Source organism: Podarcis tiliguerta (assembly GCF_965153285.1).
Source record: "Podarcis tiliguerta genome assembly, chromosome: 5".
NCBI lineage: Eukaryota > Metazoa > Chordata > Lepidosauria > Squamata > Lacertidae > Podarcis > Podarcis tiliguerta.
The window spans coordinates 84,854,039-84,879,805 of NC_139538.1; the positions used below are offsets into that span (position 1 = coordinate 84,854,039).

General features: G+C 52.5%; 1 protein-coding gene across 16 annotated transcripts in view; it reads right to left on the reverse strand.

The window, feature by feature from the left end:
- Window positions 1-14,057, reverse strand: part of PAX2 (paired box 2) — a 152,482-nt gene extending 138,425 nt beyond the window's left edge. For 8 of the 16 annotated variants that reach the window (XM_083440462.1, XM_083440446.1, XM_083440458.1 and 5 more), the window contains exon 1: window positions 342-480. In XM_083440462.1, the coding sequence (XP_083296588.1) occupies window positions 342-384 (43 nt within the window). In that variant the 5' untranslated portion in view covers window positions 385-480. Of the gene's footprint in view, window positions 1-341; window positions 1,237-1,495; window positions 1,702-13,937 lie in introns of those variants that run through there. The other 8 variants (XM_083440461.1, XM_083440449.1, XM_083440451.1 and 5 more) reach the window with 6 other exon arrangements.
- Between the last annotated feature and the right edge of the window lie 11,710 nt (window positions 14,058-25,767).

The following is a 25,767-nucleotide window of genomic DNA, read 5'->3' on the forward strand; positions in this document are numbered from 1 at the left end:
GTTCCTATCCAATTATAATTTCATTATATTCTACGTGCTTTTCTCCTGCCTAACTGAAGCCCTAGGTTGCATTTTTTAAAGTCCAGAACTCCTCCGAACTATTTCAAAGATTTGGCTCTATGGAAAGGGAGTTTGGGGTGAGGGGGTCCCTTCTAAAACCTCTCCCCACCCCCCCACCCCGCAGTCCACTAGAAAGTGGAAGGGGTGCCAGGGCTGCCCGGCCTTTTTCCTGCTTCACCTTCCAGCCGGCGGAGATGGCAAGCGGGGAAGGGACTCTCAGGTGCGGAGGGAGAGGAGAGGAGGAGGCGGCGGCGGCGCCGAGGGCTGCTGCCGGTACTCACGGTGCATCGCGGAGAAGGGGTCTGCTTTGCAGTGCATATCCATGGGGAGGCAGAGGAAGGGGAAGAAGTCGGCTGACGCCGCCGTGTCGCCGCGCAGAGTCAACTTCGGCACTTGGGGGAGAATCGGGCCGGAGGCGCGGCGGAGCGGACGGGGAGCCGGCTCGGCGCGCCGACGGGGAGCCGGGCGACGGCCTGGACTAGGAGCAGAAGATGGAGAAGCCGAAGCGGCGGCGGCGGCGGTGGTGGCGCCGCCCCCCGGGTCGCCCTTCTTCCCTCGCTGCCGGTCCTGGGCCGGCGGAGGGCCAAGGGAACTTTCCTTCCTCGGCGGCGCTCACGATCCCCACCCGGAGCAAGGACAGGTGCACGGCATGGCGGGGGCCCCGTCGGGCCGGCGCAGCGCAGCAGCGTCGCGCTCGGCTCTCCAAGTCGCCGGCGCCGCGGAGTTCGCTTCTGCCAAGTTCGTTCGACGGCACGGCGGCAAATCCGGGAGCGATGGGCCGGTGGGTCACCCAGGCAGGCGCTTCTTCTCTCCGCCGTCGAGGATCTGCTTCTGACTCCGCTGCTCCGGGTTCCCTAGGCGGAGGGCGAAGGAGGAAACCCGGCTCCTCCTGGTCCTTCCAGACTTTTTCCCCCCTGGCTCGCTCGCTCGCTCCCTCCTTCCTTGTCGCCTCCCTCCCTCTCCTCTCTCTCTCTCCTCCCCCCGTCTCTTTTTTTTTTTCTTTTTTGCACAAGGTGGGATGTGCTTGCCACGAGCTTTGCCTGGAGAATGGAGCTGCCGTCGCCGGTGTGCGCCTCTCTAAAAGCGGCAAACCCCCCTCCAGATCTCACCCCGGACTCCCCCCTCTCCGTACACACACACACACTCTCTCTCTCGCTATCCCTCTCCCTCGCACACACCTCCGCCCCCTCCCCTCTCGCTCTCGCCCTCCCTTTTTCGCCGGGCACACACACACACACACACACACAGAGAGAGAGAGAGAGAGAGAGAGAGAGAGAGAGAGAGAGATGGATGGCTTGTCAGACAAAGGCAATAGATTCCAACACTCTCGGATTCGCCAACACGCAGCGCCGGAGACCCGGCGAGGAAGGTCCGGCGCTCTGTCACCGCCAAAGCGAAAAACGCACCCCCTCAAAAATAAAAATAAAATACGTACCAACAAATAAATATATCTGTGTGTGGGTGCCGGCGCGGGGGAGGGGAGAAGATCCAGAAGACCAGGGAGAGGGGAGAGGACCAAAACCGCCGAGGTATAGGGAAGGCGCGGAGTGGTTGATTGGTTGGTTGGGCGATCGGGGGATCCGGGAAGGGCCACGAAACTCGCAGGGGGCATCAACTGTTGGGTAGCACCTTGGCAAGTCCGCGGGCGCAGAGAGTCCTCGCGGCTTTGTTTTCTTCCCTCTCCCACGCCATGGGATGATGAAGGGGTCTACTTTCGTATTTTACGCGCGTTGGAAGCCTGCCGATGTAGATGTAAATGTGCCCCCCCCCCCCCGAAAACACTTCCCCCGCCGCCATTATTTGTTTTAATGTGGGAGGCCTTCCGCCTCCAGAAATCTCAGCTGCTGGAGCCGAATCGAAGGCGAGGATCGACTTTTGCGCGCGCGCCTAAGCGCGCGCCCTCCCTCCCGGTTTGCCCCTCAGTCAAACGCAGGCGAAAGGGTCGGATCTGGAGGCGCGGGGGCCGCCCGGGCAGCGAAGCGGCCTCGGCTTAAATCGCTGGAACTCGGCGCGCTCCCCCTCGAGTGGCCTGGAGGTCGGGGCTGCGGCCAGCAAAGCCAGCAGGCACTTGTCCACCCCAATCCCCCACCCGCAGACCTGAGCGATTGGGGACGAGGCCCTCGAGGTCCCGGGGATTAATCTGGGCATCGGGAGGGTCGTGTGAACCAGCTGTGTGAAGGGCCTGCGGGGAATTCAGTTTAAAAACGCCTCGAACTCTGGCGTAAGAAAAATCTGGCATAGGGAGGAGATGGAAAACACTTTTTTGCGGTAGCTGTCAGTCATTTTCCAGTCCCAACCACGTTTACTCGGAGGCAAGCCCCACTGATTCCAATGGGGCTTGCTTCCAAGTAAATATGTTGGGTATTTCCGCCTTCGTGGGGCTTGTTTCAAACGTCCCAGATTTTTGTACCTCTGCCCGCATTTTCATTTCGTTCCATTAGAAACAGAATTTTAAAACAGCGCGCGTGTGTGTTATGACTTAATGACCCTGTCTCTTATTTTTCCTCTCCCGTTTTCATTTTAAACTTTTAATTTTTCTTTATTATTTTTTTTTGTACGATATGTATTAGTATATGGATTTCAAAAACTGGTAAAAACTGAAAGAGGTGGAATCAGAAAACACGCGCAGGAAACTGACGAAAGAGAGTCGGGAACCAACCTGAGATTAATAAACAGACAGATGTGAATATTAGCTCGGGTTTTTGTTGCCTTCCTCGGCTTGTATCATTAGGCGAAGCGCCGCTCCGTCTTCCTCTGCCTTTTTTGATCCATCCTTCCCACCTCTCCGCTTATCTGTCACAAACTAACCTCTTTGTTTAATAACCAGTTAAGCCAAGGATCTCCTTGATGAAATATTTTCCTCCATCTCATAAATCAAATTGGCACTTAAAGCTGATGTTCTCTCCCTTTTCTCTTCGTCTCTTTTCCCGCTCTGTGTTTACAAAAGCGCCTCTCTCTTTATTTTTCTGGACATTTTCGGCCCGCTTGTGTGTTCGGCGGCTTTAATTATTATTATTTTTCAAAAACAAAAATCGCTGGACGGGTTTTCTGAGGACTCTCCTCGCCCGCGTCACACAGCAGAGAAAGTGCCCGCGCCAAATTCTCGTCCTTCTCCTTCACTGGATCAGAGATCGGTTTGCCACGGGCCTATCCTAGGAAATGGTTCGAGGGCAGTTCTAATATGCCCACAACGCTCTTGTGATCGATGGGAATAAGTAGGCTTAAAATTCGAATAACTGGGCCGTGGGAGTCGTTGGTTAATTATGGCCATATCCAATATAATATTTTTGGAGTTCGCCTATAATTTTTGTACCGGCAATGCAATATATTATTTTATTACGCACGCTGCCTCTCCTCGCCACCCCACGGCCTTTGTTGCACCCCTCCCAGCCGTTGGATATTGTGCTGTTCGCCTCCCCCCACTCCACCTCGATCCCAGACTGAATTTCCTCCCCCCACCTCAGACTTTTTCCAACTCCTTTGAGGAGAGCAGCCGAAGCTGTAGATCAAAGAAGGAATGCCTCCCTCGCCGCTCCCGACCAGGGTGGAGCTGGAGCCTGGGTGATGGCAGAGGTAGGCTGTGCTAGTGTGCCTGGGACCCTGCTCAGAATACAGGTGGAAAACATGATTTGCTCTGAAGCAAATCCGGAACGAATACAGAGAAAGGGGAAGGCGCTGAAATCCCCTTTCCCGGTTGCGCCTGTAGATGGCGCTCCGCGGTTTGCTTTCTGCGCAGCTTCCATCGCCAGACCTAGGGAAAAGTTTCAAAGTAACCGGATTTTAACTTAATCTCTCCCCTCCCCCCCCCCCCAGGAGTTGCTGCACACACACACAAACACACACACACACACACCCGACTGTATCGGGAAGGGATCCAGAAAAGGCGCAGAGAATTTATTTAAATTATACCGAATATCCACACACACCTTTTTACTGGAAATGAAACAAGGTAGTTTCTGGTATTTTCGTGCTATTTCTTCCAGACATATTTCATCTGCAAGAAGCAGGCCACAACCCATGAAGTATAAACCCCACTTCGGACATCAACTAACAGCGGTGACTTAGGCCCAGCCGACCCATTTTGTAACCCCCCCCCCATGCTCTTTCCTTCGCAGCACCCCCGGGGGGGGTGCATCTGTTCCTAGGAGGTTATTGTTTGCCTCTCCCCGCAAGGCCCTCGCCGCCCTCCCCGCCTCGTCATTAGCGCACAGGGGAGTTCATTCTGTCTTCCAGCAGGTTTATAGGCTGACCCTATATTTAGGAGACAATAGTTCTGATTGTGGGAACGAGGCAGTGGAAGCGGGGGAGGTGGGCCTGTTCCTTATCGAGGTTCTACAGCAGGAGGAGGGGGGAAAAAAGCCTCTCCCACCCAGAGCCCAATGCTTGGGTGGAAAGTGGGCAGGTGCAAAAATGCAAACCTGGAGAAAAGGCGTCCCCACGTTGCCTTCTCCACGGAGTGACGGGCTCCCCAACAAGAGAGAAGCGAAGCGGCTGCAAGAAGGTCGTGCAGAGCCGCAGATGCCACCAAATCCCATATAGATATAGAATGTTGTTTTAACTGCAGCCGTAGGTCTTATAAAACATCCCAGCGCGAGAACCATATTATATATGTGTATATTTACGGCCCTGAAAACAAACAGATCGCTGCGGTTGCCATCTTTATCTGTGAATAGGCATATCAGTTGTGCTCTCCGGGCATCCAAAGAGTTGTTAGAGAGAGCCTCTAATCTCACGGCACATCCGAAGTGTCACCCTCTGCCCCTCTCCGAGCAAGACTTCCTGGAGGAATTGCTTTGTCAACAATCAAATCCACACAACAATCCCTATCAGCCTGAGGGGGTTGGTTGTTCCTCAAGTAGGATCCCTGAAACCGTTTCCCCTTCTTCCTTCCCCAAACAGATGGAAGGACTGGATTTCAATAACTATAAAGAACCCCCCCTCCCCTCCCTTCCACCACCCCCTCTCTGTTATCTTTGGGAAAACTCCCCAAGTCCCGCTCGCGGCCTGTCAGGCTTGGCTGCTTCTCCCCATTTTTTACTTTAAATGAATCTTCTTTCTCCTTTTTCAAAGAGGGTCTCCTGTCCCCGCTATTCATCGCTCACCTCCCAACTCGGGACATTTACACTTCAAAAGAGGCGACCGCTCCTCTGCGGAAATTTGGAAAGGGGGGGGGGGGAAACGTCACAAACTTTTGGAGGAGTAGCGGAGGAGATAGTGATCTTTGCATTTACTTCATTAGCCCCTCTCCTCCCCCGGCTCCTTAGCTGATCAAGTCAAACCTATTGATCGCATCCGAGCCCCTGCAACACACCGAGGCTCCCCGAAGGTCACCTCAGAGACCTCACCCACGCCCTGGGAGCCTGCAACACAATGAAGTTTATCTTAACCTAGGGAGCTCTAGATAGTATATTTGCACCTCGACCCCCATTGCCTTCTTGATACAAAACCACGCCGCCACCACTAACAAGTAACTGCTACCAATTTCCCTCCTCGTTTCTTTGGGGCGCAAATATTTTCCTGCCAAACCAGATTGGACTCCGTCTGCTCCTTCTACCACGGCGAGGTCCTGCCGGCCTCCAAACAGGCCTTGCTGACAGGCAGAGAAACCTTGTTGCCCTTTCGGGACGGGTTTAGTCTACAAAACGCGCACACCGCGCGTTTTCCAGTTCCCGGTTTGATTCAATAAACCCAAATTCTTGCTCATTTCTTCTTGCTAAAAGGAGACGGCGTTGGGCAGTCATCTAAGGGGAGAAAGCCTCGATTTATCTCATATGCATGAGATAAGACTATCATTCATGAGAGAGGGGCTGTACACAAGCGGGCACACACGCGCCCCAAATGCACGGCGCGCCAGGTAGGGGGTAATCAGAGTTAAAAACAGCAGCAGCAGCAGCAGCTACAGGGCTATACCCGGATTTAAAACGGGCTTCGTTTCCGCACATTTAATATGTCCCGCATGCCGAGCTTTAAAAAAAGCTCACTTGCCGCTTGTGGAAACACTGGAGCAAATACACAGAGAAGCCCTGGATGAGCTGAATGTTGAGAAGTTGCTGTGCATTGCTCCGAGGCGCCCACTCCCCAACTCAGGGGTGCTTGGCGGTGGATCGGGCCCTCAGCGGAGACTTGGCGCTGCCCTCCGCTTCCTGGTCCGTCTTTCTCCCCACCACCCCTCCCGGTGCCCGGATCCTCCGTCTCTTCTCTCCCCCCCCCCCCTTGCCCCTGTGGTCACGTTGGAGGATGAGGAGGGGTTGGCGTGGCTTTTTTTTGAGAGAGAGAGAGCTTCTGGTACAATATGGAGCACCATGGGCTGCAATTTCACACTCCACGGCACATTTCCCCTAAAGCTACTTTCTTCTTTCCCAGCCAAGACCCCCTCATTTCCCTCCTCTCTCTCCCCCCCCCCAACCCCTTTCTCTTTTGTGACTCCTGGGTGGGTTCCATGTCTGGGGGACTTGACGGATACAGTCAGGCTAGGCTTAGCGTGGGCACCTTGGCACCGGGCAGAGGGGGAAATGAATGGACAGGGTGGAGGGAGAGGCAGGCGCGGGAAGGGGGGGGGCGAGTCTTGCGGGCCTCCTGCTGCTCCGGCTGTTGTTGGCTCTTCCCCCACCCTCCAGCCTTCCTTTCTTCCCCCCTTTGCTACATTTGTTTGCCCTCAAAGCTAAGAAGCCCACGTGCGCCGCTCTTTATTCGGCAACCGACACTTTAACCTCTCCTCTTTACAACGGAGCGTTGGCCACAAAACCCAGACAAGCCGGAGACCTTTTTACAGCCTCGGCTGGAAAGAAGGGGGAGGCCAGCTCAGGAGTGTGTGTTTTCTGCAGCGGGGCTGGCCAGCTCAGGGCTTAAGCTCAGAGTTTAAACTCAAGGGTTAAACCCAGCAACTAACGCCCACCCACCCCTCCAAACAAGGCGGAAAAAGGTGCACCCATGCGCGAGCGCTTCCTTCCTTGCTTGCTTGCTGCAAGCAACGTCCTTTGCAGTTGCATGCATCGGGAAAGCAGGTGGGCGTCCGGAGAGGAGCTGCAAATGTGGGGAAGCAAGCGAGCCCCTTGTGCGGGGAACTGGGGTGGGGAGAGGGGAGGCTTGCTTTTGGTAAACAACCGCTTGGCGAGGCTTTGGGCGCAGACGGACACGCTCCCCCCGCAGCCCGCAAATGCAAGGCGGCTGTAATTTGGTGGCCTCGCCCCTCTCGCCTAGAAAATGCCCATCTCCATTCCTTTATTTGGTGGTGGCGAAAACGGCTGGGAATGCAGCGGGCAAGCTGGGCAGGAGACGTTACCTGGTTTCTCCTAGACAGCCTTAGATCTTAAGGCGCTTGAGGGGGGTCTGGTTCTGTCCTGGCTTCCCTCTCAGAAACAGGCTTTCTCGGGGATTCCCGCCCCCACCCCCGCCAGAGATATTTTTGTCTTCTCTAATTTCTCCATAAAACTCCCGATGAGTGAATTAGGCGCTTATTAAAGTCTCCTTTTAATCAGCAGTAATGGGAGATTTCCTCTCTCCCCCCCCCCCCCCAGCTCCGTCCTCGCTCTCCCTCCCTCGGTCCAAGGTTGGCTTGCCTTGGGGCCTTTTGCAAATGTTAGGATTTACAGTGATCACAGACAAAAACATTTATATAACCCCCTAACTATAATGCACCCATAAAAACGGGGACATAGGTGGAAACTGCTGCGGCTCAGCGAAAACCCTGGCGCTTGCCCATTAAGTCCCTGGAAAGGGTAATTCCAGTAGAGGCAGGGCCAAAGTGAAATGATGAGAGCCTGCAATTCACAAAGCCCCACAGGAGAGGATTAGAAGGGGGAGCACTATATTCCCATCACCTCAAATCCATGAAAAAGGGGGAGCACTTCTCCCTTCCACCAAACAAACAAGAATTCAGTTCCTAGAAGGCCGAGAGGGCAAGGAGTTTATCTGCAGACTCCTTAGCTAATGAGAAAGTAGAATATTCCCATTTTCTTTTTCTTTCTATATACATATTATGTATGTATGTGTGTGTGTGTATGTGTATATGTGTGTGTATATATATATATATATATATATCCATGATACGGCCATTGTTTCCATGTTACTGGCCAGTTCCCGTATGAAATTATTTCTATCGATAGAATAAGATAGAATAAAGGCACCTGCGATGTTGTTATTAATTTTCTGGTGTTCTTTCCATGACTGTGACATTATTTTTTAAGTGTTATTGCCGATGCATATTATCTGAATAACTTACGAATACTTCAAACGGCGCATCGTTACTTTTAGCAATTTCTGTTTGCTGAATAAAGGCGTTTTCTCTCTCCCGGGAAACAAAACGGTGGTGAGACACAAAGTTAACCTCTACACGACAATCTATGTGTGGACACCACTATGCCACCCAGAATTTGGAAAGGTGGCCGTTTCCTCATTCCTTGGTAACCAGGAGGATAGCGATTTAATGCTGAGTTTGTCTGGAGGGAGAAGGGAGATAAACCCCCCAAAAGGCGCAGCGGCTCTCTCCCCGTCTCTGACCCTCATCCTTCCGCTTTCAGGTGGGCAGTCAGCCTCAGCCAGGGCCTTAGGAGGGCGAATACCAGGGAAAGTTTCTTCGTTTGCAAGAGAACAGTTTCCATCTTTTTCCTATAAGGGGGTGGAAAGGGGTGTTGTTGTTCCCTTCTTTCCCTCACCGTTTAATACTTCTATGTAAAATCTGAAAGCAGGTAATCCTCAAATCTGAAGTCTAATTAAAAAGTGTGTCGGTCCAAGTCACTCGACTTTGGCAGGAATTGCTAATGGTGTGTGCGTGTGCGTGCGTGTGCGTGCGTACGCAGGGATCGGGAGGAATCCGGAGGAGGAAGGGTGAGGGGAATTATTGAACGAGAGTCCCCGAAAGGGACAAATTAAGGGGAGGGGGAGGGGGAAAGGGAGAGGAGAACGAGGCGAACGAACGAACGAACAGGAGAAAAAAACCACACACACACACCCAAAGACCTCTCTGTGCAATTAAACAAATGCAGGATTTTAAAGTTATCTGAGACCATAGTCCAATAAAAGTATAGCCGCTTCGGGAAGCTTTTGGCTGGAGGAGCAGATATAAATCCAAGATCAAAATTAATAATAACAATAATTGAAATGGTGTAAAAAGAAAGGGGGGGGGGAGGAGAGGAGAAACTGGGCAACATTAAATAGGGCATATGAGAATTGCGAACGGCTCCAAAAGCTGAGCAGCCAAACCTTCTTAGAAAAAGCTCCTTTCCTTGTTCCGAACAAACACCCCCAAAAGACCCCAGCCCAAAGCGATGCGAAGGGAGCCCCAGGTGAGTAGCAGGGAGGCAAGGGAGCCTTGCGGGACGCAGGGAAGGGAGGAGACACTCGGGTTCCTCCGCTCCACGTTCAGCCGGCACCGGCTGGGAAAAGGATGGGCTCGTGGGGGAGGTCCATGCTGCAACGAAGGGGCCAGAGAGGCAGGAGCAAAAAGGGGCTCCCCAGTCTTTGAACTGCGGCCTGGCCGGGGCTCTCCAGCATCGCCTCTCTTCCCGGCCCACCCAAGCTGCCTCCCCGATTTCTCCGACCCCGAGGTTTGCAAAGACGCCTCTCCCTAACCCACCCCTCGCCGCTGGCCAGTCTTTCCTCTGCGTGTGATCCTGACCTAATGGATTTCGCTGCAGCCCTTTCCACGCGGCGGCGGCGGCGAAGTTCAGGATTTCCTCTCTGCAAACTTTTCTCAATATAGCCGCCCTCTGATGCTGCTGAGGTGGTTAGTTAATTTTGGACACACTTTTCCCTTAGAGGGAGAAAGAGAGAGAATAAACCTCCCACGATTTCTCTCTGCCCAACACCCCAACAAACTTCGGCATAGATCTCCAACTTTTCAGAAGATCGCGCGTCTTCTTCTGCTCAGAAGCAGCTCGTGGCACCTGCGCTAATCCTCCGCGTACATTTTCAGGTAAGACGGCGGTAGTTCGTGGGGAGGAAGCGGAGAAAAGTCCCGAATGGATTATAATTTCAGGAGTCCTGGCGCTGCTCTAACTTTCAGGGCATAATCCAGTCAAAATGTGCGTGTATTTCACAGGCGGAGGGATGGCTGGAGGGGGAGCGACCGAGGGGCCCACGACAGCTCACCGTTTGCCCGACCAGGCAAGAGCCCCAACCGACAAGAAGGGCTGCAACAGCCTTTCGCGATAGGCCAAGCCATCCTTTTGAATATATTAGTTAATAAAACGGATTAGCAGAGCTCCGGGGCGCCTGCCTGCCCTCCTCGCGCGCGCGCGTGTCTCTGTGTGGGGTTCAGAAAAGGACAAAGGAGAGGTATTTTAATATATACATAGATATATATATATAATAAATATATATAGCAGTATATGTAGAGGAGTTTTCTTCTGGGCCTAGGTGATAATGGTAACACTGCGCTAAAGCTCGAGGGGAACCAGCGGAGCAATCACGGCTTTGAGGGTTGGAAATCTCGTTTGCCCCACTTCTAAAATGGGCAGGATTTTTAAAAGGGGAGAGGGCAGAGGCTCCAGCTCAAGGGCTCCAGCAAAGTCTGCTTTCCACACCGTGGAATCGGGTTCCTTCTTGCCTCTGCTGTCTCCGCATAGGGGACCGCGGACACCCCCCGCCACACAAACACCGCAGGACCGGGAAGGCCCCGCAAACCCACCGGGGCTGGCGTTTTTACGCGAAGGCTTACGCGGCACTTTGCTCGTCCCCAAACCCGGGGGAAGAAGCAGAGTTTCTGTTCGGTTAATTTCACTGCGCTCTGCAGCTGTCCCCCCCCCAAATACAAAAAAATATTCCATTTTTCATCCCTAAAGGAGCCGGAGTGCGGGGGGTGGGGAGTTCCCCAGACGTCAGTCTTTGCCTCCTTGCCATGCTTTCTAGGGAAAATTGCAGGGAGTTTGGAGAGGTGGGGAACGGCGCGGTGGGTTGGGTTGGGGGTTAAAGCGAGGAAGAAGAGAACTAGCAAGCTGCAAAGGTTGCTGTTGCGATTTGCTGTTTTTTTGGGTTCTGATTTAGCAAAGCTATCCAAGCCAGAGTCCTCGCCCGGCTGCTTTCTAAAAGGGACCAGCGGGGCGACAGGAGGGATTTCTGTCTCTCTCTCTCCCTAGCTCTCAGTCCTGGTTCGTGAGAAACAAAGCAAAGCCTAGGAAAACGGATGGTGCTCTAGCTGCGGGAAGGGAGAGGAAGGACGGCGAGAAGGCCTAAGAGGGACCTACCGGGCCGGCTCGGTTGGTGGAGGAAGCCTCTCCCCGGAAGGAGGGTAGGTATTAGGGGTGGGTGGGGTGAGAGGGGGATCCGGAGGGCGGGCGGGCAGTCGGTGACCACCTGACCACCCCTTCCCTAAAGTCTGCGACCCCTCTTGGGAGAAGGTCTCACTAAAATCCTTGGGAGGGGGCGGTCGGCCTTGGGAAGGACGGAATCCCTGCCTTCGGGTGGAATAGAGAATGCCATTTCCAAAGAGAGAGTGTGTGTAAGGGGAATACACGTGTTTGCACGCGCGCGCACCTCGAGATTGCCTAGATGTGCACCTTAGACGCCATTGTTTTAGGCCAATTTGTTAGGGTTCCTCCGCCACCTCCCCTCCCTGCGTGGTACTTGGCCCATTAATTAAGCCGATATTCGGATTTAGGCAGGTTTTTGTGTGTGCAACCAGTACGGAATTGAATGGCTTCGCAGACTGATCCCGAACGGAAGTTCCCATCCCCTTCCGTGGGCTTTACTTCCGAGCAAGTGTGCAAATTCATTACTGTGATTAATTCTGCCACTCTTTTTAAAAAGGCAGCTCCGCTGTGTAGTGTGGAAGGGGATATCGAGGCCTCACAACCCACCCGCTACATGCTGGTTCAAACCCCATGGATTACCCTAAAAGTGGCATACGAAAACAGCGGGCTTAGGAGCCAGTGGAACATTAGAACCAACGTGGTTGTTTAGGAATTTGGGAAGAGGGAGTTGTGGCCAATAAAAGGATACGAAGTGGCCTCTCTGGATAAACCGGAAGGAAGAGGGAGGGTAGGAGAGAGAGAGATAGAATCCCAGTTTGCACCAGTGTTTCCCAGTTTCACACTGCTGTTGTTGCTTGTTGCTTTGACTCTGCCACAGAACTGCCTCATATTGTGTTTAATTTTGCAACTGTCTGGCGGAGAAGTTGTGGCAGGCTCTGATTCTGCAAGTTTGAACTTCATGAAGGAGTAAGAACGGGGGCGGGGGGGGGAGAGAGAGAGATAGGAGGAGATTTCGAGCAGCCTGATCCCATTAGCTCCGTCCTTGGGTTGCAAATTTATACGGTCTAGGAGGTGAACAGATGGACTATCAATTTAATTCCATCTTCAACACCATCAGAGATTGATTTTCTACTCGCTTTTAATTTTGCTATAATTAATTAGATCATTACAACTGTTTTCTATTGATCTTCCTATTTAAACCTCAGATGCAAAGGGACTTGGGCAGATCTTTTAGAGACACAGAAGGGAAATGGAACAGAGGGGACTTCGAACGGGGGGAGGGAAGGGAGAAGAGGGATTTTCTACCGAGAATCATTGCGTGGGAGACTGGAAAATTGGCTGGGCCTTCTCTCTTAGGTGGCAGGTGTGAAACACACGATTAATACACAGCAGTACACTTAACGCGTATTAAGTGTTTGATGTGTTCCTGACTTTATTTGATCAGTGATCATGCATCCTAAGGCCCGCATCGAACCAGAAAAGTTCATTCATTTTGAGGTTCCCCCTTCGCAAACTCACATGCCATCAGTTATAGATTCCCTAACGCATATTGCATGTTTTAATTGGATGCATTTCATCTTCCTTATATTGCCGGATATGTTTACAGAATCTCTCTCTATAAAAGTGCTTCCTAGATTTAGAGAAACTTCGTTAGAATAACTAGCGAAAATAGACCTTTTTCTTTTAAAAGACTCCTGGTTTGTTTTCTTTTAAAAGACTCAGTTGGTTTGGTTCTGTTGAGTCCAGCAAGGACTTCAATGGCCCAGTAGCAGAGACTCCTGCCCCCCCCACCTCACTCATAATTAGTCAATAAGTCTTGAAGCCTCTCTGTGTCAGCGATTGCGGGACCAGGAGCCCAGATTGTGCGCCCAGGCAGGGATGAGACTGAAGCAACATTTGGAGATCGGTTTGTGAACCCTCAACCATCCCCAAGGCACAGAAAGCTCTTCAAAGATTTGATCCGGGTGTACACGTGGCAGCTATAGGGTGAGCTCCTCAGTTTCCAAAGCTCTACTCACTTAGCCCCCACCGCCACCCCCCCACTCTTAAGGGGACGCCCTGCGCTCCCCGGACAGCTAGATCCACAACGGAGGGGGCGAAAGTACCTGCGCGGGACATTAACAGGAGGAGAGCTCCATAAATTAGTTTGTAGTTTGCTGTTTGGCAGACCCCGAGCACAGGCGAGGCGACCACAGCAAGAGTGGGGCCAGTTTGGCCCCAAATCCAAAACCTTCGACACTGGCTTAAATTTCCCCATTTGACACCAAAACTTTATTCCTTCCTTTCAAACGGAGCGCACGCCAATTTCAGCTGGGAGGGAAGTCGTGATAAGCACCAGGAGGTTAATTGGAGAAGAGCGGCGCCACAGGGAACCAACCAGGGAAGAGGAAGTTTCCAAAGGACCATTTCATTGGGTAAAAGTCCTGATTGCACTCGGGGGCCGCCGAAGGGAAGGCTCCGCAGTACCAGATTTCAGACGCGGCTCGCCGCACACCTGTAGGCTCCCTGGAGCCAAGCAAGTCTCTCTATATCTGATGGGGGGGGGGTTTCCTTCCCCTGCTGCTGACACCGGGATGCTGGTGTGGTGGGGAAAGATCTCTGCCTGCCTGCCTGCCTGCCTTGTGAATATTCAGCGGGGCCCAGGGGCCCTAGCCAACCGCCTCTTTCCCCCACCCCTCCTTCCTTTACCTGCTCTCCCGCCGGAGCTGTGAGCCATGCCTGCCTTGCCTAATGGTGCGTCTCCCTGCCTGGGCCGCTTGGCTCAGCCCAGCAGATCGGCCGCGGCCTTTTCGCGTTCGCTGCTCCTCTGCCGAGCGCTTCGCTGGGCCGTCTTGCCGGCTACCCCCACCCCCCACCCCACAGCCCCACTTTGGAGATCTGGGAGCAACCACCCAAAGCTAAACGGTTTAGATAACGAGAGAACGAGAAAGGGAGGGAAGGAGAGGAAGAAGGAAAGAGAGGGGGAGGGAGAGGGGCTCCTCTACTCACCCCCCCCCTTCCCGGGGAATTAAAAAATAAAAATAAATAAACCCTGGCAGAAGGAGATGCCGCTCCACAGATCCTCAGCCAGCTTAAAAAAGGAGGGGAGAAAAATTGCCAGCGCAAGCACACTTTGTCTCGCGTTCTTAAGATGACAAGAGGCGCTCCTCTCCGCTAGCCCTCGGGGCCCGGTCGCAAGTGGAGAGAGGCGAGGGCATGTACAGAGTGCCTGGGACCCCCAGAGGGTCGTTGCTGAAGCTTGGCGATGGGAACCTCATTTCCCTACCCTACCTATTATTATTATTATTATTATTATTATTATTATTATTATTACCCTGCCCACCTGGCTTCCATCGCATATAAAAACATAATAAAACATTACAAACTTCCCGATACAGGGCTGCCTTCAAAGACCGTCTGGCTAACAGTCACCACCTTTGGGTAGCCTCACCAGATATCCCTTAGGATCACTGGGGAGGAGTGGGGGATGGGGACCCCGTGGGTCATCCAGCCCAACCCTCCTACTCCGTTCAGGAAATCCAGAGTTGGAGAACCGCCCTTCGTGTCCTCCTCACCCCCTCTCCCCGCGCGCAAAGAAACCCTGTTATCAGTGGCGTAGCGTGGGGGGTGCAGGGGGGGCCGGCCGCACCGGCGGCAACATCTGGGGGTTAGGGTTAGGGGGCGCAAATCCACGGGTTAGCGGGTGCAAATTACTTGCCTTGCCCCGGGTGCTGACAACCCACGCTACGCCACTGCCTGTTATCCAGCTTCTGCTTGGAAAACCCCCAAGGAGGGAAAACCCAACACAAACCCAACCTTGGGTAATCAAGGCCTTCCCCTCCGTGGTCCAGCAGCTACGTGCAGGATGGTGGCGAGAGAGCGCGCTTCTGGCCGAGGATCGCTGCCAAAATCCCTCGCAAGTCGAAGCGTGGTGAGGCCCAGCTCCAGAGAGTAAGATGCCAACTCACTTTGTCGGCAGCGGAGAGGGCCGGGGCGCCGGCTGCCATTATTTAAAGATCTCAAGAACCACTTTAAGGAAGGTATGGGGTGTGTGGACACGGCAGCTAGAGCCTTGCCCTGACTCGCCTATAGACCCATTGCTCTCAATGATCAGTCTGAAAAGCTGGCAGCCACAGTCAGCCATCTAAGCTCTCCTCCCTCACCCGAAATGCCAAGATCAATCTAGGTCGGATTCAGACGAGATCTTGAACTCGGGTTCCCCATCCCCGTCGGCAGTGGTGCCAATTTGAATAAAATATGGGGGGGGGGCAGGTAAGCCCTTCTCCGCATAATCGATCACATGACGCGGTGCACGCACACTATTTGAATGGTAATGCCCAGCAACTTGGGGCGCAGGGGGAGCGTGGACTCCCCCTCAAAGATTTTATCGGGGGGCGGCGGAAGACCCCTCGGCCCCTATGTCTCCTATGTACTTTGGAATCTCGCTAAGGAGAGAGTGTGGCCCGCGGGCGTAGCCAAGGGAGGGGCAGCTGCCCCCTCCCAAATCAATAAAAATCCATAAATATACATAGCTAGCTGAGGTTCTGCATCCCCTCCCCCAACAAAAGGCCTGCCCCGCCCGACAAAAAGCCTGGCTACGCCCATGGCGTGGCCCCCTTCGAGCCCCCGAGATCTGATGGCCGGTCAGCTTTACCGGCGCTCCGAAGCTTGTTTGTTGGGCAAATCCTGTCTCTTGCTTCTGCAGTTCAGGATTGCGAGCGCAGGCGCGGCGCGGCGGCGGCAGCAGATGCGCCTGGGAGCCCATTCTTCCTCGCCTTTCCCCCCTCCGCCTCCCCGCCCCCCATTGATTGAAAGTCTCTCAACTCCAACAAGGTACCCTAGGAAAAATGAACCATTCGCTCATCGATTCTTCATTAAAATTACATTTCTGCATTTGCTAAATTGGTTTTAAAATGCTTCCCCTGTTATTATGGTCTTGTCAAAACCGACGCCGGGCTGGACAAACAGTGTTTTAAAAGCCGGGGGGGTTTCTTCCCGGAACTATGAGGAGCTCCTGGGAAAGAGGGGTGGGGGCCAGGGCGCCAAATTTGGGGTGGGGGGAGCGCGAGGAGGTGGGGGGACACCGAAGGGAAAGAGGTCGAGAAGACACCTCCAGTGCCACCATCCACCAGCAAGCCAAGTTGGGGGGGTGTGTGTGTGATTTGCATCGAGTGGGGAGACGGGACGAAAACGTGGAATATAGCCGAACCGCTTTGTTAATAATTGCAGGATAGTCCGTTTGTTGAGTGACCCATCGCCAAAGGAACTTTCAAACAAGCGCAGGCATGAGCTTGCCTCCAGACAGTGGTGATCCTCTCCCCTGGTTCTCCCCCCCGCCCTCTCCGAGTCTGTGGGCGCATCTCTGCCAGGGAGAGGATTGGCAATATAAACACCCCCCCTCCTCCCCAAGAGAGGACCTTGGAGTCCACAGCTAAGCGCCCAAGCCCACCTCGGAACACACACACCCCGCCACTGCAGCCTGTCCCCCTCCCCAGCTGCCACTCTCACTGGCGTTTTATATGTGGGGAGAAAGAACCCTGGCAGGGACAATTGGGTGGGTGGGTTGGTGGGGGGAGCGCTGCCTCTCGAAGCTGCTGTCTCTGGCGAAGAGCAGAGGAGCAGAAACGTCTTCCTGATGTGTTTATCCCCTAATCAGTTCATTAGTTATAAACAACATGACATTAGAAGTTAGGAAGCATTTGATATTAATTTTTATTTAACTAGTTGATGTTTAATCCGTCACGCCAGGCTGCCTAGGAGTTAGAGGGAGAGAGGGAGAGGGAGAGAACTGCCTGACACCAGCCAGTTAGACTTAGAACTTCATATGCCACCGTCGTGGTCTTGGGGGGGGGGGCGCAAAAAAGAAGGAGCGGGTCGAAGGAAAGAGGAAGGGGGAGGAGAAAGGGCGCAGAGGGAAACAGAAAGAAAGAGGCAAGGGGGGGGGGGAGAGAAAGGAAGGCTAGAGACTGAAATAGAGGACACCCCCCCAAAAAAAAAGACTGAAAGAGGAAGAGGAGAAGCAGATGACGTGTAGGGCACCACCACGATGGGATTCGTGGAAAGAGGTTGGGGAGGCTTTGCGTCCCATCCTAAGAAGGACAGCTTCTCCAACTTCTGCGCCACCCTACAGCCTATGCAGTCTTACTCTGAAGTGGCGAGGAAATACCCCCGCAACCCAGTTAAACCAAGCGGGGCTCGCTTAGGATCGACCTGCGCGGTTCTGAACCCGATCCACAACTGGATTCATTTCAGCCGCTTTGGTTTTCAGCAGGATTTCTCCAGCTCCGACCTCGGTCTGCGCAACTCTGTTGTGGATCGGCCCCTTTGGAGAACTTGGATTCTCCCAGAAAACCAAGGTCGGGGGAGCGCTGCGCGGCTTGGGTGGCTGGTTTGCCAAGCTCACTGAGCAGCGCAAACGCAGCGCCATCCCTCGTTCAGAGTCGCCGCTTGGAATTAACCCTGCGCGGGCTGCAGGAGCAAAGCACCTCGAAAGAGGTGGGTTATTTTGCTGGCTCACATCCCGCTCCTTCTGCGTTTCAGGCAGTGCCTGTTCCGGATCCTATAAGCACCAGGTAGTGCGCACCCCTTCATTGCCCAGTGACCAAAAAATTGCCTTGCCCGGGATCAGCCGGAGAAATAAAGCCAAGCAGGCAAAGGAGCGCCCCTTCTTCGGGAGATGGAATAAAAAGCGCCCGGCGTCGGGTGTGAGCGCAGGAGAAACCATTCAACTTCCTGGAGACTTCCAGGGGAGCCAATACTAGCCTTCATTATACAAATAGGAACTAACCCCACTCCCACCCATCATACACACGACATTCTTATAATTTCAACTGCAACGACGAAGTAGAAAATTACTCCTCTTAATTGAAATGTTTAAACTTTTAAAAACATATGGATAAGATAGATATAGACGCAGAATGTCATTTGGGGTTGGTTTCCTGCGCGTTTTTGCACAGACGCATCTCTCCGGGGACCTCTTGCGATGCATCTCTCCCCGCCCCCTCTGCTCAACATAAAACATCGGCGATCTCTTTGAAATATATATCTGCTATTAATCACTCGCCCCATCTATCTGCAGTGTAAAGGAAATAGCTCACATTCCCAAGAAAATTGCCCGTTGTGCCTCGGTTAATAGTTAACTCCGGAGGAGAAAAGTTCCCAGGGAAATGAGGAACGCGAGAGAAGGGGGGCGGGGAATGAAAAGGTGAGCAGGCATCGTCACTCCTTTAAAAAAATGGGGTTTGATCCGCCATAGACACCCCCGTCTTTTTCCTCTTTCTGGGAGCAATCCGGGTCGATTTCCAACTTGTAACCCACAAGTCCCGAAAAGGGGACTATTGCGCGAGGTGTGGTTGGACGGGGGTACTGTCCCACCGGGCAATACAGGGAGGTAAACATGGAGAGGGGGCGCGGAGGGGGCGAAGTGAAGTCGGAGCAACAAGCCTGCTAGCCCGATCCGCAAACCATTTAGGCCAGAGTGGAAAGGGGGTCCACGCGCGCGGGCCAGCCTCATGCAGACAACCCAATAACGGGCCAGGACCGGGAGTGCTTGGGCTACTAGCCCCCTTTGTTGGAGGGAGGTCTCGAGCGCTCCCCCGAGGCGGATTAGAGAACCTCATGGAGTAGTCAGGATTAGTTTAGAACCGCTTTTCTCGCCGTCTCGGTGAAAAAGCGGATCATCAAGGGTGGGGCTAACAGGCGGAGTGGAATGGTTGTGAGTGGCCACATTCAGGCTCGCTCTCTAGCGCGGTTAGAGTAGCACTCGGAGAGGGTGGTGTAGATATACTGAAGGATGGAAGGTTCGAAACGCACTGGGAAATCGGACTATACTTAAATTGTCTCACATGCCTGCGCACCGGCGCGCCTGCCCGCGCTTTGCACCCCCAGAGGGTCTCCGCCTGGAGCCCGCCTTCTCGGTTCAGTGGGTAGGCACTGGGCGAGAGGGTCTTTTCCGCGGTGGCGCCCTGTCTCCCAAAATCTCCTTTTCCGCCCATTTGATTTTCCCGTGCTCGAGTGAGCTGTCTGAGTGCTTTTTAGCGCCGCTTTATAATTATCTTATTCTTATCCTGTCGCATTTGCTGTTTTCAAAATTTTGGTCGGTTTTTGAGAGCGTTTTGCTGAAATGAAAACTTTGAACAAGAGCCAGCGCAGAGCTAATAAAGTTAAGCAAAAAAAGCAAATATGAGGCTGTATCCCACCCGGTAGTCATGATCCGGTTTCGGGACCAGGCGAGGAAGGAAAACCTCAAGGGGGTTGGACTAGACGATCCTCAGGATCTCTTCCAATTTAACAATTCTATGGTGATGATCTGGTTCCCGCACATTTGAGAACTGCGTCAATTTCCAGCGCTCCCTGGTCTTTCTTCTTCCCTTCCTGAGCCGCCGCGATCTAAACGTGTGTTCAGAAGTGGCGCTCAAGACACGGGCTTAGCTGCATTTGTGAGCACGTGTGAACCCCACCTGGGTGCGCGCGCGAGCCTATCCGCCGCAACATTGACTGCACATAGTAGCCGATGTCGGTTCGCCAACCCCCCCAGCTCACCTGTCCGCCACCCAGAGTCGCTCCACAACTTTCTCCTCGGGCTTGGAGAGGGAGGAAGGAGCGCTTTCTTGGCCAGTCGTCGGGAGACAGGGCAAGCATAGCTAGCCCCATCCTTTACCCGTTTATTGGGGAGTAAGACCCCCTACCCCGTTTCGTGGGACTTGCCCCCAGGCCAAGCGCGCAGAGGGCTGTAGCCTCAAGCACGATTCTTAATCCGCGGGAGTGGAAAAAGGAAAGCTGGAATTCTTTAGGGAGTTTATTAAAGTGTTTATATTTCATTAAATAAAACAGAAGCAAGCAAGAAAGGGCGAGAGTTGCATCCTGAGCAACTTGAATTCAAAGCCCGCCTTTTAAGGTGCCTGCCTCGATTCCCCGACTGTTGGCGGGTGCTCTCTGGATGCCAGAGTCGGAGAGAGCCGTGGGTTTGGCAGATGGTCCCGTTGACCAGAAATGAAACGGAGAGAGAGAGAGAGAGAGAGAGAGAGAGAGAGAATGAGAAGAGGCTTGCTCGACAGCAGGCAGGAAGATGACGACGGCAACTTAACAAACATTAACCAAACTTTTTAAAAGCGCAAGTCTGTAACCACGAATGAGAAAACCAGAGGGCTCGTGGGTTGCCAAAAGGGAGAGAGATAAAGGCTTCGGTTCCATTTCCCGTTCTTGTTTCTTTCTTCGCGTCGCCACCGGGACTTGAAAATCACCATTATTCTTGTTCTTCCACAGAATTTATAGTGCGAAGAAGACAAGAGCGCTTCACGGTCCTTAGGAGAACCTTGCGCGACAGGTCGCTGGTAACAGCAGATTTTAAGAGGGGTCGGTGGGCAGAAAACCAGCTGACCCTTCAAGGGAGACCCTTGACTTGGCTAGGAAGGCTCTGGAAGGACTGAGTTGTGGTGGGTGACAAATCGGAGCTGCCTCCCCTCTGCCCGGGAAAGGGGCTCTGGTTCTGGCAGCCGCCTTTCTTACTGCCTTCCTGCACAACGCAGGCGGTTTCCCCCAAATAAATTCTCTCTACTGGAGAGAAATGGTCAGTCAAATTAAAAGACCACCCCAGGCAATCGGCATTGAAAAGGATTTATGCGCCTTGCAATCCTGAACATGTCTCCTCCTTAACCTCCCGAGTCCAACGGGACTTAACTTACTTGGGACTGCAGTCTTAATCTGCCAATGATTATCGTAATTCTCGGCACACTTACTTTGGAGTAAATCTAACTGAACCTTATTGGAACTCAGTAAACCTGTGGCGTTGTCAAAACTATTATTTTTATTTTTATTATTTGTATGACACCCTATGTCCGCAAGTCTCAGGGAGGTTACAACATAAAAACACAATATGAAAACACAAAACACATAATAAAGACACCCCCTCCACAACAATGCTCTTCTCAGATTAACATACCCAATCAAACACGTTTTATGTGATTGTATCTTTATTGATATGCTATTTTTGGGGGGGCATGGCTCACTCAAGGTGCTTCACAATATCATAAAAGCACCACAAGTTTGTCTGTGTGTGTGTTTGTGTGTGTATGCACACACACAAAAACAAATCTGAAAAAGGCAGCAACAGTAGCAATCATTTAAAAGACCAACTGGACAAGAAAAAGCTGTAGTTAGGAAAAGGCGCGTTTTAATTTAATACTTTAAAAGGTGGTGTATTTTTTTAAACTATTCGAAAATCTGCAACATAGCGGTCACCTGCGCCCCGGAAAGCAGAGCGCTCCATAGTCTAGGGGCCCACCACGAAAAGGGACCTGACTCTTGCCAGCTGCAATCTCAATGCCCGGGCAAGTTGTAAACGTGGAATCCTTGAAGTCAAGTTAAAACTTATCCGTCTCATTTTTTGATTTAACATTTAACTCAAATCCAACTCTTCTCTAGGTTTTCAACTTTCTGAACTTCTAAAAAAAAAAAAAAAAAAAAGGACAGAGCACCTCAGGATGGCAGCAAAGCTGTGTAAAAGTGAAGGCGGCTTAGAACAGTTCTGGGTGTTCACTGGAATTGTGTTAGCACCACTGTGACTTCCCTAAATATGTTTATGTGGACTTATGGCCCAGAGTGTTCAGCAGAACTGAGAATCGTTGGCCTCTATCCGTTTATTCGATTGGCATCGAGCTGCTTCTGTCATATATACCTGCTGCGCGCAGAAGCGTTTACACCGTTCCCTCTTGAAAATAACTCTAATATCAGTTCCAGCAAGAACCGCACTCTCTGCCCCTGTTCCCTGCTCCCATTTCAGAGCCCACAGTGCGAAATAGACTCCTTCCCTCACCTACAATCAGACCCTCAATATGTGGGGAATAAATATTAGCCTATGAAAGACCCTGAGGTGTGCTTAGGGGTAGAAGGAACGCGCTGAGAAGTCTTTAAAGAACTTTAAACTCGACTATTCCGGGTGAACTGGGCTGCTGATCCAAAACTTCAGCCTCCAGATAGAAATGATCTTGGGTGGATCTGTGGCCAGGCAATTCGCTCACCCTCGCGTGGTGACACTGGCTCTGGGTGCTTCCACAAAACGTGGGGGGCCCATCACCCGGACTGAAGCCCCTCGGCTCAGGTGCCAGAGCTCCTTCCACGATCTGCTCGCGTGGTCCCCGAGGTGCCGCAGGGTCCGTGCGTGATTTCTCCACGCACCACCACAGTCTCACAGAGCTGTGTTTCCTTTCAGCCCGACAGGTCTCCGACTTCTTCCGCTTTGTCCTTTCGCTACTTCTCCCGGACTGAGGTGGTTCTCCTCTCGCATAGGGAGGGGGCTTCCTAGAATTCGAAGTGGGCAGGGGTCGCATTACTACTTCCACCGCTGCCATTATAGGAGTCTCCTCCTAGTGGTCGAGGTCCCTGTGGCCCTCACCTACGGACGTAGCTAGTATTTTTTTTGGGGGGGGCAGGCTTTATGTTAGGGGGCAGAACTGAGTTATCTGCGACGCAGTTGGTCAGTACCGTGGTACCTCGGGTTACAGACGCTTCAGGTTACAGACTCCGCTAACCCAGAAATAGTACCTCGGGTTAAGAACTTTGCTTCAGGATGAGAACAGAAATCGCGTGGCGGCGGCGCAGCAGCAGCGGGAGGCCCCATTTGCTAAAGTGGTGCTTCAGGTTAAGAACAGTTTCAGGTTAAGAACGGACCTCCGGAACGAATTAAGTTCTTAACCCGAGGTACCACTGTATTTTTATTTACCTACTTGATTGGGGATCAGCTGCCCTCTGCACCCCCTGGCTACGCCCGTGCCCCCACCCACTAAAATGTTTTTTTGGGGGGGCTGCCCCCAAGTTTATTCAAATGGTGTGCGTGGGCCGTGTCTTGTGAACAATTACGCGGGGCGTAATTACCTGTCCTCTCCAATATTTTATTCAAGTTGGCACCTTTGACTACCGTATATGTTACATGGTCAGAGCTCGTCTTATTATTACTACAGTGGTACCTCAGGTTACATACGCTTCAGGTTACAGACTCCGCCAACCCAGAAATAGTGCTTCAGGTTAAGAACTTTGCTTCGGGATAAGAACAGAAATCGGGCTCCGGCGGTGCGGCGGCAGCGGGAGGCCCCATTAGCTAAAGTGGTGCTTCAGGTTAAGAACAGTTTCAGGTTAAGAACGGACCTCCGGAACGAATTAAGTACTTAACCCGAGGTACCACTGTATTATTATTATTTCCCCATCACCACTACGTATGTTTAGATATCGCCCAGCCCTTTCAGAAGTCCTGCTTAGGCTCAAAAAAGCTACTTCCTTCTTCCTTCGTGGTTCTGACCTGCGGAGGTTGCGGGGACAGAAGCCACATCCCTCCCTGCAGCTCTTGTCTTTTCCCTGCTGGGCTCCTGCATCTCACTCTCTTCTCCCATAGGGCCACTTCAGCCTGAAAGCAGATCTCGCAGAGACGAAGCGCCGTCGGGCTGTTTTCCCTTGAACCAGTGAGGAGGCGGCAGGCGAACCCCCATCCCTCCCTCCACTTCTCCTTCACTTTCTGTCTGGATGTGAGAACAGGAAACGGACTAGGGATTTCGCCCCCCCCAACCGCCCTGCCCCAAGGACACGATCCAGAATGCCCTGCTCACTCTGCGCCCCAAACCCCTCTTCCAAGGAGATAGCGCCTCCCCTTTCTCTCCCTTCTCCTCCTGGGCTTCTGCTGGCAGCCGGGCACAAATCAACTTAGTTTAGTTTCCATTCATTTCTAAACGGAGAATTGCTGGGGGTTCATTTGCTCTTATTTATCCTCGCAAATCCTTCCCCTTTCAATCCCAGACCCCTGTATTGGATGGGGACGCAGCGGCCGGCATTACGCACCAGCGAGAGGAAATTACGGTATTTAGTACACACTCAAATGGCATGATCTTCCTTCTTGCTTTTTATATATAGTTCAGGGCCTGGCCTTGAAAACGCGTACCTCTAAATTAAAAGGTTGATCTGCTTTTCCACCGGTTCCTAACCCAGCATAGAGGGACAGGGAATGGCTCTCCTTGAAAGTCTCTCTCTCTGTGTCTTCTGGTGGCTTTCCTGGGTTAAAGTAGATCAGGCCGAAATCCACCTGAAAGTCCAGCAACTCCTGCCCTTGAAATCCGTGGGGGATCAGAACTGTTGCTGCTTCCGCCAGGATTAGAAAAGACCCTTCTGTTTTCTGGCAAACTGGCCAGCTGCAGTTTTAGTGCAGTTTGAAAATCTTCAAGATGTTATTTGAAGCAGGTGCCCACTTTGGAAGAACTGCTAAAGTTTGACAGGAAAAAGAAATATCGAGTGACTTCACTGGGAATACTCTCGCTGAAACTAAGGGACCTAAATTAGCAAAGTTCATTAATTTCAATGGGTCTACTCTGAGTAAAATTTAGGTGACTGCCATCCATTGTGCGCGTAAATATTGATTTTGCTTCCCCGCCGCTTTCTTTGCTGTTGTTGTCGTGAGATTATTTTGGTCGGGTCAAAATCCGCTTCCTCACCCCCCAGCCCAGCCCCACATGATGACGATGACTCGGGGGCTGGCAACAGGATGTATTGGCAACCGAGCTCCCCGCCCCTCTTAACAATTTCTTGCGGGAGTCTGTCTCTCACGAAGTTCAACAGGACTTTTTCCCGAATAAGTGGCAGACTTTGTGCGCAAGGGCGCAGCGGATCCGTTCGGTCGATTTGCAAGCGATGAAACTGAGTCCTCAAGGACAGGAGGCGCGGAGCCTCGCATCCCTCCTCCTCTGAGAGAGGAGAGCTGGAAGGAGCTGTCTGGCCGGCGGGCCGCTCGCCAAAGTCCGGCTCAAACCTTTGAGGGCAAGAGAGGATCAGTTGTGAAATCCAGGCCGGGGAGCTGGAGAGGAGGACGGGGTGGTGGAGGAAGCCTAAACCGCTTCCGGATCCTTTTAAACTCTCCGAGCCAGCTGAAAAGCGCCAGGCGCGCCCAGGGAACCTAACCACGCGCCCCTCCCGGAATTGAAAAGTGAATGTTCCAGGGCTGTGGGAGGAGAATTCTTGGAGGCTAAGGTTCGCCCTATTTCTTGGAAGAATCGGAGCGGGGTGGCGGGCTCCTCCTCTCCAATTCTCCAGTCCCGAAAAACGCCCGCACTCATTATTATTATTATTATTATTATTATTATTATTATTATTATTATTATTATTATGCACCACGCCGGTACGTTTGTGTAAGAGATGGTTTACCCATTACTCCTTCCAACCCATTCTGAAAACGCTAGGAACCTCTCTCTCTAAGAAAATGCGAGGAAAGGGCCTGGAAAACCGCCTCGGTCCCAGCCCCCGTTGCCTTCCTTTTTGCGTGTGCAACAAATGGGGGTGGTCCGACTTCGCTTCTGTGGCCAAAACTGGTTGCACGCTCAGTAAAGCCTCGGACAATCCTGTAATCTCAGAGACTGAGTCTATAGCAGAAAAGGGGATTAAAAACAATCCGTGCCAAAGCCCCCCTTCTTATTTCAACGCCTGGACATGCTGCAGACGCCTGTCAACCTGCAAACGGCGATATCCCCTGTACATTTAGGCCTCTGGCTGAACATAGGAAGCAAAG